This window comes from Spea bombifrons, chromosome 11, assembly GCF_027358695.1.
Source record: "Spea bombifrons isolate aSpeBom1 chromosome 11, aSpeBom1.2.pri, whole genome shotgun sequence".
Classification (NCBI taxonomy): Eukaryota; Metazoa; Chordata; class Amphibia; order Anura; family Pelobatidae; genus Spea; species Spea bombifrons.
In genome coordinates, this window is record NC_071097.1 from 387,404 (window position 1) to 403,498 (window position 16,095).

General features: G+C 46.6%; 2 protein-coding genes across 2 annotated transcripts; one reads left to right on the forward strand and one right to left on the reverse strand.

Moving 5' to 3' along the window:
• Positions 1-1,754: 1,754 nt before the first annotated feature.
• LOC128469179 (gastrula zinc finger protein XlCGF17.1-like) lies at positions 1,755-4,383 on the forward strand. Its single transcript, XM_053451014.1, has 2 exons — positions 1,755-1,898; positions 3,235-4,383. The coding sequence occupies exon 2, from the start codon at positions 3,490-3,492 to the stop codon at positions 4,357-4,359; it is 870 nt and encodes a 289-aa protein (XP_053306989.1). The 5' UTR covers positions 1,755-1,898; positions 3,235-3,489; the 3' UTR covers positions 4,360-4,383.
• A 2,978-nt stretch (positions 4,384-7,361) lies between these two features.
• Positions 7,362-14,988, reverse strand: LOC128469189 (gastrula zinc finger protein XlCGF57.1-like). Its single transcript, XM_053451025.1, has 2 exons — positions 13,844-14,988; positions 7,362-8,272 (listed from the first exon to the last, which is right to left on the reverse strand). The coding sequence occupies exons 1-2, from the start codon at positions 14,715-14,717 to the stop codon at positions 7,428-7,430; spliced, it is 1,719 nt and encodes a 572-aa protein (XP_053307000.1). The 5' UTR covers positions 14,718-14,988; the 3' UTR covers positions 7,362-7,427.
• Positions 14,989-16,095: the final 1,107 nt, after the last annotated feature.

Consider the following 16,095-nt stretch of genomic DNA (forward strand, 5'->3'; position numbering starts at 1 on the left):
CTGAAATGATTAAAAAAAATGCTTAATATTTAATGACCCGTTTTTTTGCACTTATAAAAAGTTTGTAAACTTATTATATACACACTCACACTAATGCCATACAGTAACATACATACTAATACCATGCACACACGCTAACACATTATATACACACTCACACCAATGCCATTTAGTAACATACGCGCTAACACCATGCACACACGCTAACACATTATATACACACTCACACCAATGCCATATAGTAACATACACGCTAACACCATGCACACACGCTAACACATTATATACACGCTCACACCAATGCCATATAGTAACATACACACTAACACCATGCACACACGCTAACACATTATATACACACTCACACCAATGCCATACAGTAACACACACTAACGCATTATATACACTCTCGCACCAATGCCATACAGTAACACACACACCGTATGCTCACATACGCTACAAGCACACTGATGCCTAATCACACAGCGCACTCCTGTGGAGGACCTTCTTCCACACGCTATCCAATATTCTGTCCCTCCCTGCCCCCAACCAGCTCCCAAAAACTTCTGGAAGATTCTGCAGCTCCCTGATTTGTGTATCAGATCAAATTCCCCAGCAGCAACAGGGGTGGGAGGAACGGCTATCTTCTCTATTAGAACTGCTGGTTGCTAGGCAACCCAGCAGCAGATTTGCCTGTAGTTCTCGGTAGTGACCAGCAGATGGAAGCTCTGAGCACACGGCTGGATCTATCCAAGACGGCATTTCAGTGCTGGGTGTGAAAGTTAAAGGACTCCTGCTCAGCAGTGAGTGAGGCCTGGGATTGGGGCCTGTTTATCCAGTGTGCAGAGGGGTGCTGGAGCTTCTCAGACGAAGCATCCAGGGAGACACCTGTAACCAGAACACCATAGAGAACTGTTCAGGTGGAGATTGCTGTGACCAGTGAAGAAGGCCCAGCATTCGCCGAAGGAACAGGCCCCAGCATTCGCTGAAGGAACAGGCCCCAGCATTCGCTGAAGGAACAGGCCCCAGCATTCGCTGAAGGAGAAGGCCCCAGCATTCGCTGAAGGAGAAGGCCCCAGCATTCGCTGAAGGAGAAGGCCCCAGCATTCGCTGAAGGAGAAGGCCCCAGCATTCGCTGAAGGAGAAGGCCCCAGCATTCGCTGAAGGAGAAGGCCCCAGCATTCGCTGAAGGAGAAGGCCCAAGGAGCTGTCCCCAGAATTTGCTGAAAGAGCGGTCCCCAGCATTCACTGAAGGGCCCCAGGGTTCGCTGAAGGAGAGGGCCCCAGGGTTCGCTGAAGGAGAGGGCCCCAAGGTTCGCTGAAGGAGAGGGCCCCAGGGTTCGCTGAAGGAGAGGGCCCCAGGGTTCGCTGAAGGAGAGGGCCCCAGGGTTTGTTGAAGGAGACAGCCCCAGGGTTCGCTGAAGGAGAGGGCCCCAGGGTTCGCTGAAGGAGAGGGTCCCAGCGTCCGCTGAAGGAGACGGCCCCAGGGTTCGCTGAAGCAGAAGACCGCAGCGTTCGTTGAAGGAGAGGGCCCCAGGGTTCGTTGAAGGAGACGGCCCCAGGGTTCGCTGAAGGAGAGGGCCCCAGGGTTCGCTGAAGGAGAGGGCCCCAGGGTTTGTTGAAGGAGAGGGCCCCAGGGTTTGTTGAAGGAGAGGGCCCCAGGGTTTGTTGAAGGAGAAGGCCCCAGGGTTCGTTGAAGGAGAGGGCCCCAGGGTTCGTTGAAGGAGAGGGCCCCAGGTTTCCCTGAAGGAGACGGCCCCAGGTTTCGCTGAAGGAGACGGCCCCAGGTTTCGCTGAAGGAGACGGCTCCAGGATTTGCTGAAGGAGACGGCCCCAGGATTCGCTGAAGGAGCGGGCACTTCCCTTCCTGAGCTGCTGTAGTTGCAGGCTGTGGAGCGGTAAGGCTTGAAACTTCACCCCATCCCCTCCCATCTAACAACAGGGTCCCCTGAACCCCCTACACAACTAAGATACCTTGGTGTCCAGTTCTGACATACAAAATCTGGGAAAGATTACAGCATAACCCGAGCCATACGGTGGATACCATTATAACGGACCCTAACCATGTGCCCCAACTAACAGTAACCGACTGCCCTGAGGGTGATGCCTTGGAGTGGGTAAAGTTTGTATAGACACTTAAACTCCTGGTAGAGCAGGGCTCAACAAGCCCCAGGTCTCCATGGCGAGCGGATATATCTTTTTGCAGGACAAAGGGGAAGCACTGACCTCAGCCACCATTAGGGAATCCAAGCCCTGCTGGTAGGAAGGAAGTGACAGTGGAGACACAAGGAGGGAGGGGGAAAGAAGGATGTGTGTATGCTGTAGAGGCAGTGCATGTGTGTATATGTATAGTGTTAGCTAGTGTGTGTGTTGGTGTATGTTGGTTAGTGCATATTATATTATAGAGACATGATAGTGGAGCCTTAGAAGACAGAATCTAAAGGGGATTTATGACATTAAATAGATGAAAATAAAACATGATGGGGGGGTCCTACATTTTTTGTCCGATCCAAACCAAATTTGCAGACCCCTTATATTCCTGCATAGTACGTGTTATTGTAAGGCACATGCCTCACAGCACTGTCCCCGAATGTCACTCAGGAAGGGGGAACGCTGGCGTGCAGCACAATGCCGCTTCTCTGACATCATCATTCAGTCGCCACCTCAGCTCGTCATGAAGAAGCGGTACCCAGCATGACGTCCAAAGCGGTGGGTCAGCACCATTATATGTGAGGTCACTCCCAGCAGCCCCATATAACCTCTCAGTTCCTTGTGCTCTTTATTCTTATGCACTCTGTGTGCTCGTCTGCCTCCAACAAAAAAACAGTGACAACAATGGAGGGTTTCCAAGCTAGAAGCACGGCCATAGTAGCGTCTGAGAACCGGGTTTTCCATGACATGGCAGGGGAGAACAGGGTCTCCCAGGCTACAAGCAGTGGGGGTGGACAAGCAATAAGTGACTGAACTAGACAGGGGAAGTAGGCTGGTTATTGGCGGAGAAAACAGCATAAAAGACAAAGCCGGGTAGAGTTTAATTTCCTTCCGTAGTTTGGTTTCATCTGTTAAATATCTAGATATCGCTCTCCGGGCCCTGTTCCCGATCTCTGATAATTAAACTGAAAAGAATGAATAGAAAATGACCCCCATTACCAGAAACTCTGTCTTTTCACCAATTCTCTGTGTTTTAAACATGTTTTCAAATTACTTAATTCAATACATATGTCTTTTTTAAAGGAGTGTAAATATACCGACCACATAGATGGAAGATCTTCTCCTGCCTCATCTCTCTCATCGAGTCTGAAGAAACAAATACAATCACAAGGAAAATCCTGAAACGATCCGTAACGAGGAGTTTGGGGATAAAAGTGCCGCCACTCGCAGCCGAGGAACCCCAATCTCCGGTGGATAAAGTGTTTAGTGAGCAAAATAGAAACATTCATAGAAATTTGAGGTTCTGGATACTTTGGATCCAATCTCGGCCGTACAGAAATGGATCAAACAGAGAAAACCTTTCCGTGTTCCGAGTGCGGGAAACGTTATACACGAATAAGATATCTTCGGATACACGAGAGAATTCACACTGGGGACAAACCGTATGCGTGTTCCGTGTGCGGGAAACGTTTCACCACACTGGGACATTGTAATAGACACGAGAAAATCCACACAGGGGAGAAACCGTTTATATGTCCTGAATGCGGAAAATGCTTTACTAGAAAGTCAGAGCTCACTCTACACGAGAAACATCACATAGGCGAGACGCCATTCGTATGTTCTCAATGCGGGAAGTGTTTTTATACAAAACAGCATTTCAAGGAACATGAGCGATGTCACACGGGAGAGAAACCATTCACGTGTTCAGAATGCGGAAAATGTTTTACTACAAAGCTTGGGGTCACTCAACATCTGAGAATCCACACGGGAGAGAAACCATTTGGGTGCCCCGAGTGCGGAAAATGTTTTACCATAAAGTCAAATCTTCTCATACACGAGAGATATCACACGGGGGAGAAGCCGTTCGCATGTTCTGAATGTGGAAAGTGTTTCTATACACAACATCATCTCAAGGAGCATAAGCAACGTCACGCAGGTCAGAAACCCTTCGCGTGTTCAGAATGCGGGAAATGTTTTGGCACAAAGTCACACCTGAGCACGCACGAGCGAACTCACACGGGAGAGAAGCCATTCGGGTGCTCTGAGTGCGGAAAATGTTTTAACTCAACGTCAAACCTGATCAGGCATCAGCGAATTCACACGGGGGAGAAACCGTTTGAGTGTTCGAAGTGCGGAAAATGCTTTATCACGAGTGACTGTCGGAATAAACACGAAAGAACACACATCGGGAGCGGGCAATTAGAATAGAGAAATGACAGGAGATGAACAAAATCACGCATAAAAACACGAACAAGGAGAACACAAAAGAGGCGCCTTAAAAAATGGCTGCAGAGCCACTAAAGTCCACTTTCGAGACCCCTGAACACAGACTAAACCCAGACCTATCTATTTCATTATTCTACAAACTGAAACCCCATAACCTTTCTAACGTCACTCCTGTGATATTGCGATGATCGGGGTTGAGTAAATGAGGATTATTACACATGGACGAGTATTTTTTTAAATCCTAGCGCATGGTCAGATCTGAATTGATTTTCTGACCCGTAGATTTTGTTAGGAGAAGCGATAGCTGAATAAAAATAACATTTACGCCGCGAGGAGGTCGGCCGTTCTCTGTATGGTTGGGTCTCGTCCTGAAAGAACCGGATTTTTCACAATCCCGTCGGAGCTCACATCGCGGTCGGAATGAAAAGTCACGAGAATCAGTTATTTGTTACATTTCCTAATTACTATAATTCATACTCTGAGGTCTTATATTGATTTTTAGAAATAGGAAGACTACGTTGGACCCGAGGTGGTCTTTATCTGCTGCAAGTTTTAATATTTCACAACCGTTTTTTTTTTTTTTTTCTTTTAAAATCTTTTTATTGAGTTTTCCGTGTTTCGTTTACAACAAAATCAAAAGCAACAAAAACGCGATCCCACAAGTACGTCCCCCAGAGAAAACCAAAGGACAACACTGCTACAAATCAGATAGAGACCGTTAAAGACAATGGGTGAAGTCACAGATTTTTTCCCATTTTTAACTCTACTTTTATATATTTTTTTTAATTGTGTGGTACAAAATGTAACTTGTATTTGTATAAAAAAAAATTTCCCAAAACAATTCAATGTTATACGAGTTGCAAAAAGTGCTACAGAAATAAAGTCATGGACAGGAGGAAGGTTCATCATGATTGATGAGATCATTGTAATTTAGCTTTTGTTCCATCGGCTCAAGGACACCCCGTTTGTAACCATGTCAGAAGACTCCCGATGTGGGAAGGATCACACAACAAAGAGTTAAAACGTGGGATGCTCCCGAGCGGGGACACACTGTAGGGCAGAGTATCTCCGTTGAGTAGATCTCAAGCCTTTTTTGCAGGGTGTGAGGGTGACCCACGAACTTACATGTGTGTCTTTTTTTCACAGAAATGTCTCTGGAGAGTTTATAAACCAATCCAGTGATTCAAATACATTAACCCTAAACCCTTTGCACCTGCAACAGTACAAGCTGCTGTCAGAGACCTGTAGAGACAGGAGTACATTCACAGATAACATGCACCACTTTACGAGTTCTGTTACCAAGTTTTTATTAAAATGTTACCAACAAGATGCTAAAATCGATAACTTCCACATATATGGGTAGAGACTGACATCTAGCGGTCAGGACCGGTACTGCAAGGAGCAACACGGGACCAAACCGTTCTAGCGTTGTAACCGGATAATGCTCTAACGTTATAAATCTGGATTATTACATATTTAGGAGAAGGTTAAGGAGAAGACGAGGAAGAGCTGGGATTTTCTCTCCAAGAGATGATCTATCACACATTATTCATTCACTATACAGAATGATTTGTGGACAGTAAAGTATACAGGATTTATCTGATTCCTTCATTTAATTTTGTTAATTCCCCAATTATGATTTATTTTGTGTACGGTGGGTAATGATGGAATGCAAGCCTCTGTTATGGAATAATTGATGGATTTCGACTGGGTAGAATCATATTGTCATCCCCAATAAAGATAAACGTGTTTTCTTTAATGCATTTGAGTCAATTTACTTAAATTAAACCTAAACTAATTTACTTGAATTGTCTATATGTGACCTGGAGATGACTAAATGGCCTTCATTATGTACAAAAGACTGGAGCTGAGTGTCCATAACCCGCCTCATCTCAGAAGTAATAATCTCGTATAATGACATAAACACCGGTCTCTGACACGGAAACAGGAACCGGCCACGTTGAAGAGATGGTTGTTATGAGGTAACGCGTCTTCTGTAACAGACGTTAGCTCAGAGTAAATCCCATTCTTAATAACCCTGCGTCTTTCTCTTCATATCTGTTGTGCTGACCGGTGCCCACGCAGAGGAGGGTCTGGATGGCCAGAGGGCACAAGCAGCCAGGACTAAAACTACACCTGATATTAAAGTAAGAAGGTAATGGAGGGAGAGAGTGAGCGAGGGAATGAGAGTGTACGTGAACAGGTGTATTGAACAGGACATGGGTATATATACACACCGACCCGGGTGAAATACACATCCCGCCCATAGTAAACACTCCAGCCGTCTGCCTGGCGCCTTTCCCCCTGGTGCCCTGCTGTGAAATGTTTCATTGTACAGAAAACAGGGTGCATGGTACAGGGTAATAAAGCCCAATGGCGAAACACGTTCGGGTATCTGACTATATTGAAGAACGGTCATGAATATTTCCTTATCATCATCATCAGTTGGGGTAGCTGAAGAGCAGGTTCACGTTTCCGCTGACTCAGCAGCAACAGAAACCATGACACTGACCTACATCAAACTTAGATGCAAAATGCAGACTTAGATCCCTCTTCTGCATTCTGAAATCAAACTGACAAATACAAGTAAGCTAACGAAACTAACCCTAAAACAGACAAAATCTGCTAACTACTTAAAATCTAACCTACCAACATTTTTTTGAAGGAGTTAGAATTGATCCAAGGAAAAATCTGATGTCCTTTTGGAGTCAAGAAGGGTTTTTTTCTCCCTAGGTGGTAAAATGAAAAAATATGGCTTGATTAGTTTTTTTTGCCTTCTCTAGGATCAAAAACAGGAAGGATTCAACATAATAAGACTTTTTTTTTACTAATCAATACAAACCAGTATCTTTTAAGAGAAAAGGCCCCATCGGTGAGTCAGGAGCAGGGACAATTCAGCTAGGAGTAAGGTGAAGGCGCGCTCCCCATCCACAACCAAACAGAACCGATGTTGGAGATCAAGTGATTTATTACCTGGGATGTTCAGTGATTGGTGGATTAAGAAGGGGTTGTTGCTATAAAAACACTTCTTTACCATTTGTAAACAGTTTCTAGCTTGTGTGTGCGCTCTGGTGCTTGCTGAGATTCGTTTTAGTGCTAAAGCATTTGTCACAGTCCAAGCACTTGTACGGCTTCTTCCGGCCATGAACGCTAAGATGTTTACGACGGTTCGAGTTACAGGTGAAGCATTTTCCGCACACAGAACACGGAAACGGTTTCTCTCCCGTGTGAGTCCGCTGGTGGAGGGAAATATCTGAGGAGTGTGCAAAACATTTCCCGCACTCGGGACAGGAATAAGGCTTCTCCCCCGTGTGACTTCTTAGATGTCGGGCAAGGCTTGCCTTACGGGTAAAACATTTCCCGCACTCGTTACATGGAAATGGTTTCTCTCCTGTGTGACTGCGCCGGTGGAGGGCGAAGTCTGATGACCGTGCGAAACATTTCCCGCACTCAGAACAGGAATAACGCTTCTCCCCGGTGTGAATTAAGAGATGCCGACCAAGACTTGACTTGCTAATAAAACATTTCCCGCACTCAGAACACTTAAATGGTTTTTCACCCGTGTGAGTCTGCTGGTGGCGTACAAAATATGACTTTTGTTTGAAATATTTCCCACATTGTGAACAAGAATAAGGCTTCTCTTCGGTGTGAATTCTGAGATGTCGACCAAGGTTTGAGTTACTGATAAAACATTTTCCACACTTGGAACACATAAATGGTTTTTCTCCCGAGTGAATCCGCTGGTGGTAGGTGAAATTGGAGTATTGTGTGAAACATTTCCCACACTTGGAGCACGAAAAAGGCCTCTCTCCGGTGTGAATTCTGAGATGTTGAACAAGGTGCCAATTACTGCTAAAACGTTTCCCGCACTCAGAACAGGAATAAGGCTTCTCCCCTCTGTAAATACGGTCCTGCCTAATGCGCTCAGATGTAGAGGTAGACTTTTTCCCGCAGTCTAGAGAGGAGACCACTGATCTATCATGGATGGTCTGATGTTGAATAAGATCAGAGTCACTGGTAAACCGTTCCTGACACTCGGGGCAGCTATATGTACCCTCATCGGGGGGTGTTTCACACTGAAAATGTGTGTTACTGGTTTGGGTTTTATCAGTAGAAGTAGATCCCTTGTGTTCGGTTGGGATCCAATAATCTTCATTGGAAGCGGATTCCTCCTTTACGTGGACAGACGTATTATCCCCCCCGTCGTGCTCTGTGTGTGTATCGGGGGCTGAGACATTTCCGTCTTCATCTGAGGGGGATCCGTCCTCATTACGAGTCGATGTGAGCTCTGTCTGTGGAGACTCCGCCGGGTCACTAATGTCTGTCTCTTCACATGAGGCGGATTCCTCCTTAATAAAATGAGACGTCTTACAGTCCAGCGGAAAATTAGGGGCTCGATCTCTGACCTCGGATGCGTCTGTCGGAAAGAAATGATCAAATTAAGTGAAGCGGCCGCTTTCCCAAACAAGTAGATTTCAGAGTCTCTTTCAGATAAATGTCTTCCACCTGCGGAGACGCCGCCATTTCTAAGTGCTCCCCGTCTGGCAGAATCTGTAAAACTCTCGAGTCTTGTTGGGTAACAGCGGCCCCGGCTCCTGAGATCTCTCGCGGCTGCCTTATCGCCGAGTATTTATTATACGGACCTCACATTTTACATGTTATTTGTTACAGTGAAGATGCCTTAATATCTACACACAGACCGCAGGGATTAAACCTCTTACCCGGAGAGCCGCGGGGCTGGTGGGTCTCCATCATCACGTCCCTGTAAAGCTCCTTGTGTCCTTCTAAATACTCCCACTCCTCCATGGAGAAATAGACGGTGACATCATCACACCTTACAGGAACCTGAGACACACAATGAGCCGTCACCATCCAGACACACGCCTCGGTGTTACTGTATAACGTCCCGTTCCCAGCAGCGCTCACCTCTCCAGTCAGCAGGGACATCATCTTGTTGGTCAGTTCCAGGATCTTCTGCTCGCGGTTCCTCTCGTGGGTCAGCCAGTGAGGCGAAAGCACCGGGCTGGGGCTCCGGGTCCTGGGGGGTCCGTCTGACACACGGGGGCCGTCGCTGGGTGGGACCCAGTCACTGGGCTTCCTCACAATCATATAATCCTGTATATCGGGAAAGATATTGAAATATTGATGAGCAAAGAAACATCTGAGCTGCAGTTTGTGGACATAACGACATCCATGTTCTGGCCCCAAAGACACCGGCCCCTCACCTCTCCGCTCAGCAGGGAGATGATCTCCAGGGTGAGGCTCAAGATCTTCTCAGCCACCGGATCCTTGTCCATGTTCAGTCCTAAACCGGACTCTTTCCTAGATAACCGCAAGAGCAAAGAGGAACTCCAACCACTGGCGGGAAAAACATTATAGAGACATTATAAGTTATGTTGGCGTACTTCTCACTGCAACAAGACTTTAAGGATCTGGTGAAAGATACGAAGATGGAGATATAGGCTGTTGGTGATCGCACATCGCAGCCAGAGGAAAAGATGGAGGAAGGTAGAGATGCCCACCATCACCCTATAGATAAATACAACTCAACAGACGATAGCGAGAAACTCAATAATAACTAACATGGAGGATCGTAACAAGCCAAACTAAGCTTCCAATACATAAGAACGGGGCGCTAAACAACATTGCCTGGCTGCAAGCAGGAAAGCAGAGGCTTCTGACCGAACCTGATAGATCCCCACCGGCTGCATCCGCTAAATCCCTCGCGAGCGATTCAAGCAGTAATTACTCAAACGCACGCGTTCCTCTCCAACTGAGGGCCTTTTGATCCACACAGACCTGGCAGGGGTCAGGGAGAGTGTCAGCTCCTGGGCCCAGACTGCCCCTCCCCCAGCATTTACCTGCACACACACTTGCCAGGGGTTACAGAGAGAGTGTCAGCTCCTGGGCCCAGACTGCCCCTCCCCCAGCATTTACCTGTACTCAGACTTGCCAGGGGTTACAGGGAGAGTGTCAGCTCCTGGGGTCACGCTGCTCCTCAAGCCCCGACACCGGAATCAAATTGGAAACTTCCTCTGGCTTCCTCAGGATGCGTTTCTTCTGTGGTATACGCTACTTCCGGTTTTGCGTTCCACTTAACTTCCGTTTTGCGTTCCAATCCTTTGCAGTACTTCCTGTGCACAGATAAACTGCTGACCGGACGTTCTCCTGTGAGGATTACCGGTTTGTAGTCATTATTGGGGTTTTGGTTTTAAGTCCAAGCGGAGATAGGGATGATAGGAGTTGTCTCTCTGCCCTGCTCCACGGATAGTGGGAGTTGGAATCTTTAGTTCGTGATGGTTGACCTGAAATGGCTGTCAGAGCCCAGTGCATGATGTGACACAAACAAGGGGGGCATCTGGATGATGGGAATTAAACTATTTATTTGATTTATGTGAAAGGAGACCGGTGTGTGATGGGAGATGCAGTCCTTGTGTGTATTGTGAGGCAGAAGCTGGGTGTGTGGGGATTATAATGGGATGCTGAGGATTATAGGAGTTGTAGTTCTCTTTATAAAGCTGTCATGTGACATCTCCAGGCCCTGAGCTGCACAGATAGGGATTGTGGGGATTGCAGATCATTCACAGGCAGCGCCATCCGAATAATTCTTATCATTTAATGAAATCACTAAAATCCCGCTCTGTCTGTGGCCCTCGGGGCCAGAACTTGACACCGCTGAGCTACGGGGAATAACGGGGTTACACAGGGTGAGGGACACAAGGAGCTTTACAGGGACGTGATGATGGAGACCCACCAGCCCCGCGGCTCTCTGGGTAAGAGGTTTAATCCCTGCGGTCTGTGTGTAGATATTAAGGCATCTTCACTGTAACAAATAACATGTAAAATGTGAGGTCCGTATAATAAATACTCGGCAATAAGGCAGCCGCGAGAGACTCTGAAATCTGCTTGTTTGGGAAAGCGGCTGCTTCACTTAATTTGATCATTTCTCTCCGACAGACGCATCCGAGGTCAGAGATCGAGCCCCTAATTCTCCGCTGGACTGTAAGACGTCTCATTTTATTAAGGAGGAATCCGCCTCATGTGAAGAGACAGACATTTGTGACCCGGCGGAGTCTCCACAGACAGAGCTCACATCGACTCGTAATGAGGACGGATCCCCCTCAGATGAAGACGGAAATGTGACCCCAAAACACACACACAGAGCACGACGGGGGGGGGGGGTAATAGTGGTGCCCTCTAGTCTAGCTTAATTGCATTTGTTAGCCAAGGTGTGAACATCTGCCTCCTGTATGCAATCGCCTTATCTGACCATTTGTGAGGCAGCCCTATAAATTCCCGGGCCTTTAGAAAAAAGCTTTCTTGAGAATGTAGCTGCCATGGCCTCTCCCCAAGTGGCTTCCTCGTAAGTCCTCAGCCTTAGAGGGTTACCGTGGCAAAACATAAACATATAAGGGGGCAGTACAGAGATCACTCCCAGGACCTATTTATACCGAGGACTGTATCTATAACAAGGGGACATCCTCTACAGCTGGAGGAAAGAAGGTTTCTACACCAGCACAGACGGGGTTCTTTACAGTAAGAGCGGTGAGATTATGGAACTCTCTGCCAGAGGAGGTGGTAATGGTAAACTCAATAAAAGAGTTCAAAAGGAGCCTGGACGTGTTTCTTGAAAGCAATAATATTACAAGTTATGGATATTAGATTAATAGGGACAGAACGCTGATCCAGGGATTTATTCTGATTGCCATATTTGGAGTCGGGAAGGAATTTTCCCCCTGGTATGGGGCAATTGGCATCTGCTTCATAAGGGTTTTTTGCCTTCCTCTGGATCAACACAGTAGGGACACAATAGGTATATAGGTTGAACTTGATGGACTTTGGTCTTTTTTCAACCTTATGAACTATGTTACTATGTTACTAAAACAAATAGGAATATTCAGTTATCTCACCTTCAGAGGGCAAGGACATTGAACCCCGAGAACTGAGAGAAATACAGGTTCAGGGGATAGACAAGAGGTTCCCTGTTCTCTGTGTGCCACCAAAACAGCCCTAACCTGTCGAGCCATGGACTCCACTAGACCTCTGAAGGTGGGCTGTGGTATCTGGCACCAAGACGTTAGCTGCAGATCCTTTCAGTCCTATAAGTTGCGGATCAGACTTATTTGTCCAGCACATCCCACAGATGCTCGATTAGATTGAGATCTGAGGAATTTGAACTCGTTGTTCCTCAAACCATTCCTGAATCATTAATGCTTTGTGGCAGGGTGTGTCACGCCAAACTGTGTAGTACATACACGAACTTGCTACGCGGTAGAGATGGTATGGCCAATTTCAGCATGAGAGGGGTTAATTCGATTGTATAGGCATGTGGTGCCAAAAGGTCTCGTCACAAAAATGTGTCTTTTGAAGCTGGGACTCCAACCAGGGCCCACTGCAAGGTGTGAAATCTTACAGAGGAGGTGCCGCTTTGTCTAGGTTCAAATGCAAATGGACCGAGTAATCCACCATATGCCTGGATCCCCTTGTAGATACTGGATTCTTTGATATGCTAAGTGACCACTAGCAGTCAGGAAAACCATTTTTTCCAGGGTCATATCCAACACCTATCAATAATAACTCATAGATTCATAATCATACCTCCTTTACTGCATCTAGAACGGGGAAAGAGCACCCTACAAAAATAATGCAAATATGGCCAGTACGACGTAATTGTGGAGTCTGTGGTATTCAGTCATAAGTAGTGAGTGTGACATATCTACGACTTCATAATTTACAAGAAATTCCTAAATGCATGAATTATTGCTGCGGCGAGCACAGGAGGGAGAATAAGATGAAAATGAGTTATTTTGATCGACATGTTTCCACAACACAAGGGGGGGCACTTATGGTTCCTATAGGTACCCCTTCCCTCCGTGTATAAAACCTCTGGGCCGGCTTGGAAACTCGAGATGAACTGGAAAAGGTATCAAGTTAATTGATGTCTTTATTGAACAGGACATCAGAAAGTAATTAGTGATATTAATTTTCATAATGAACATATGTCTAAATTGTAATAAGAAACTGAATAACATAAAACAATTTATTACATGAGGAACGCTTTCTAACCGGTGTGCGCACCGGTGCTTACTGAGATTTGCTTTAGAACATTTTGTCACAGTCCAAACACATGTACGGCTTCTCCCTGCCGTGAATTCCGAGATGTTTAAGGCGATTCGAGTTACAGGTGAAGCATTTTCCCCATGCAGAAATGGTTCTCTGAGTCCGCTGGTGGACAGCAAAACCTGAGGAGCGAGCGAAACACGAATAAGGTTTCTCCCCGGTGTGAACTCAGACGTTGAACGAGGTGAAAGTTGCTGGTGAAACATTTCCCGCACTCGGACCTCGGCAATAGTTTCTCTCCTGCGTGAAAGATTTCCCGCATTCGGAGCAGGAAGAAGGCTTCTCCGTGGTGTGAATTCTCAGACATCTCTCACACGTTTCCAACATCACGGAAATGGTTTTCTACCCGTGTGAGTCCGCTGGTGGGCTACACAATCCGACCTTTGTTTAAAACATTTCCCGCATTCAGAACACGACAAAGGATTTTCCCCGGAGTGAATTCTGAGATGTCGAGCGCGGTGATTGCTCCTCTTAAAACGTTTCCCGCAGTGGGGACAGGAATACGGCTTCTCCCCGGTGTGAGTCCTAATGTGCTGAACAAGGTCCCAGTTCCTGCTGAAACGTTTCCCGCACTCAGAACAGGGAAACTGTTTTTCTCCTGTGTGACTCCGCTGGTGGCGGGTGAGAGCCGAGTAAAGCTTGAAACGTTTCCCGCATTCAGAACACGAAAAAGGCTCCTCCCCGGTGTGATTTAAGAGATGTTGAGCGCGGTGATTGCTCCTCCTAAAACGTTTCGGGCAGTGGGGACAGGAATAAGGCTTCTCCCCGGTGTGAATCCTAACGTGCTGAACAAGGTCCCAGTTCCTGCTAAAAAGTTTCCCGCACTCAGAACACGGAAATTGTTTTTCACCCGTGTGAGTCCGCTGGTGGTGTACAAAATCCAACTTCCGTTTGAAACTTTTCCCGCACTCAGGACAGGAATAAGGCTTCTCGTCTGTGTGAATACGCTGATCCCTAACGTGCTGAGAGTTAGAACTTTTCTCACGGCCCAGAGAGGAGACCGCCGATCTATTATGGATGGTCTGATGTAGAAGAAGATCGGAGTCACTGGTAAACCGTTCCTGACACTCGGGGCAGCTATATGTACCCTCATCGGGGGGTGTTTCACACTGAAAATGTGTGTTACCGGTTTGGGTTTTATCAGTAGGAGTAGATTCCTTGTGTTCAGTTGGGATACAATAAGCATCTGAAATGTATTCCTCTTTTACGTAGACAGACATATAGTCCACCCCTTCGAGGTCTATGCGTGTATCGGGGGCTGAGACATTTCCATCTTCATCTGAGGGGGATCCGTCCTCATTACGAGTCGATGTGAGCTCTGTCTGTGGAGACTCCGCCGGGTCACAAATGTCTGTCTCTTCACATGAGGCGGATTCCTCCTTAATAAAATGAGACGTCTTACAGTCCAGCGGAGAATTAGGGGCTCGATCTCTGACCTCGGATGCGTCTGTCGGAGAGAAATGATCAAATTAAGTGAAGCAGCCGCTTTCCCAAACAAGTAGATTTCAGAGTCTCTTTCAGATAAACGTCTTCCACCTGCGGAGACGCCGCCATTTCTAAACGCTCCCCGTCTGGCAGAATCTGTTTCTCTGTTATACTAATATTTTCGGATTATTTTAGAAGAGAACGGCGGCCATCACCGCTTTTATGTGTTACTAATTTCACTAAGTAAACTGCCAACAGCTTGTGTGATGTAAATTTTGATGAGGTCTACATCCTCCTTCGAGACCCTTACAAAGGCTGCCTTGACCAATCAACACCAAGAAACAGTCGCTAAGTTATAAAGTTTCTCTTTAACAATAGGGGAGAGAGAACTTCCATTCTCTTGAACTGCATTATTACTCCTCCTCATTAAGTTAAGATGGCTGCTCCTATAGTCTACGTGTAAGAGGGGTTTCTTTACATATATATTGGTTACTTTACTCTGCGGATTATGTGGGTTTAGCGTATTGAGGATCTGAGAAAAGGGGCAGATCTGCTTTAATCAGTGACAGTTCTCATGAGTATAAACTCGCTCCCCGCTGTCTACCCGGCTCTCACATGTTGTTGGGTAACAGCGGCCTCGGCTCCTGAGATCTCTCATAGTTACATAGTTATATAGGCCTTTCCTATATGTGTTAATTTTTTGCTGTTGATCCAAAAGAAGGCAAAAACCCCCAGTTTGGCTCTTTCCAATTTTGAGCTAACCAGGGAAAAAAATTCCTTCTTGACCCCAGAAGGCTCATGGCTGCCTTATTGCCGAGTATTTATTATACGGACCTCACATTTTACATGTTATTTGTTACAGTGAAGATGCCTTAATATCTACACACAGACCGCAGGGATTAAACCTCTTACCCGGAGAGCCGCGGGGCTGGTGGGTCTCCATCATCACGTCCCTGTAAAGCTCCTTGTGTCCTTCTAAATACTCCCACTCCTCCATGGAGAAATAGACGGTGACATCATCACACCTTACAGGAACCTGAGACACACAATGAGCTGTCACCATCCAGACACACGCCTCGGTGTTACTGTATAACGTCCCGTTCCCAGCAGCGCTCACCTCTCCAGTCAGCAGGGACATCATCTTGTTGGTCAGTTCCAGGATCTTCTGCTCGC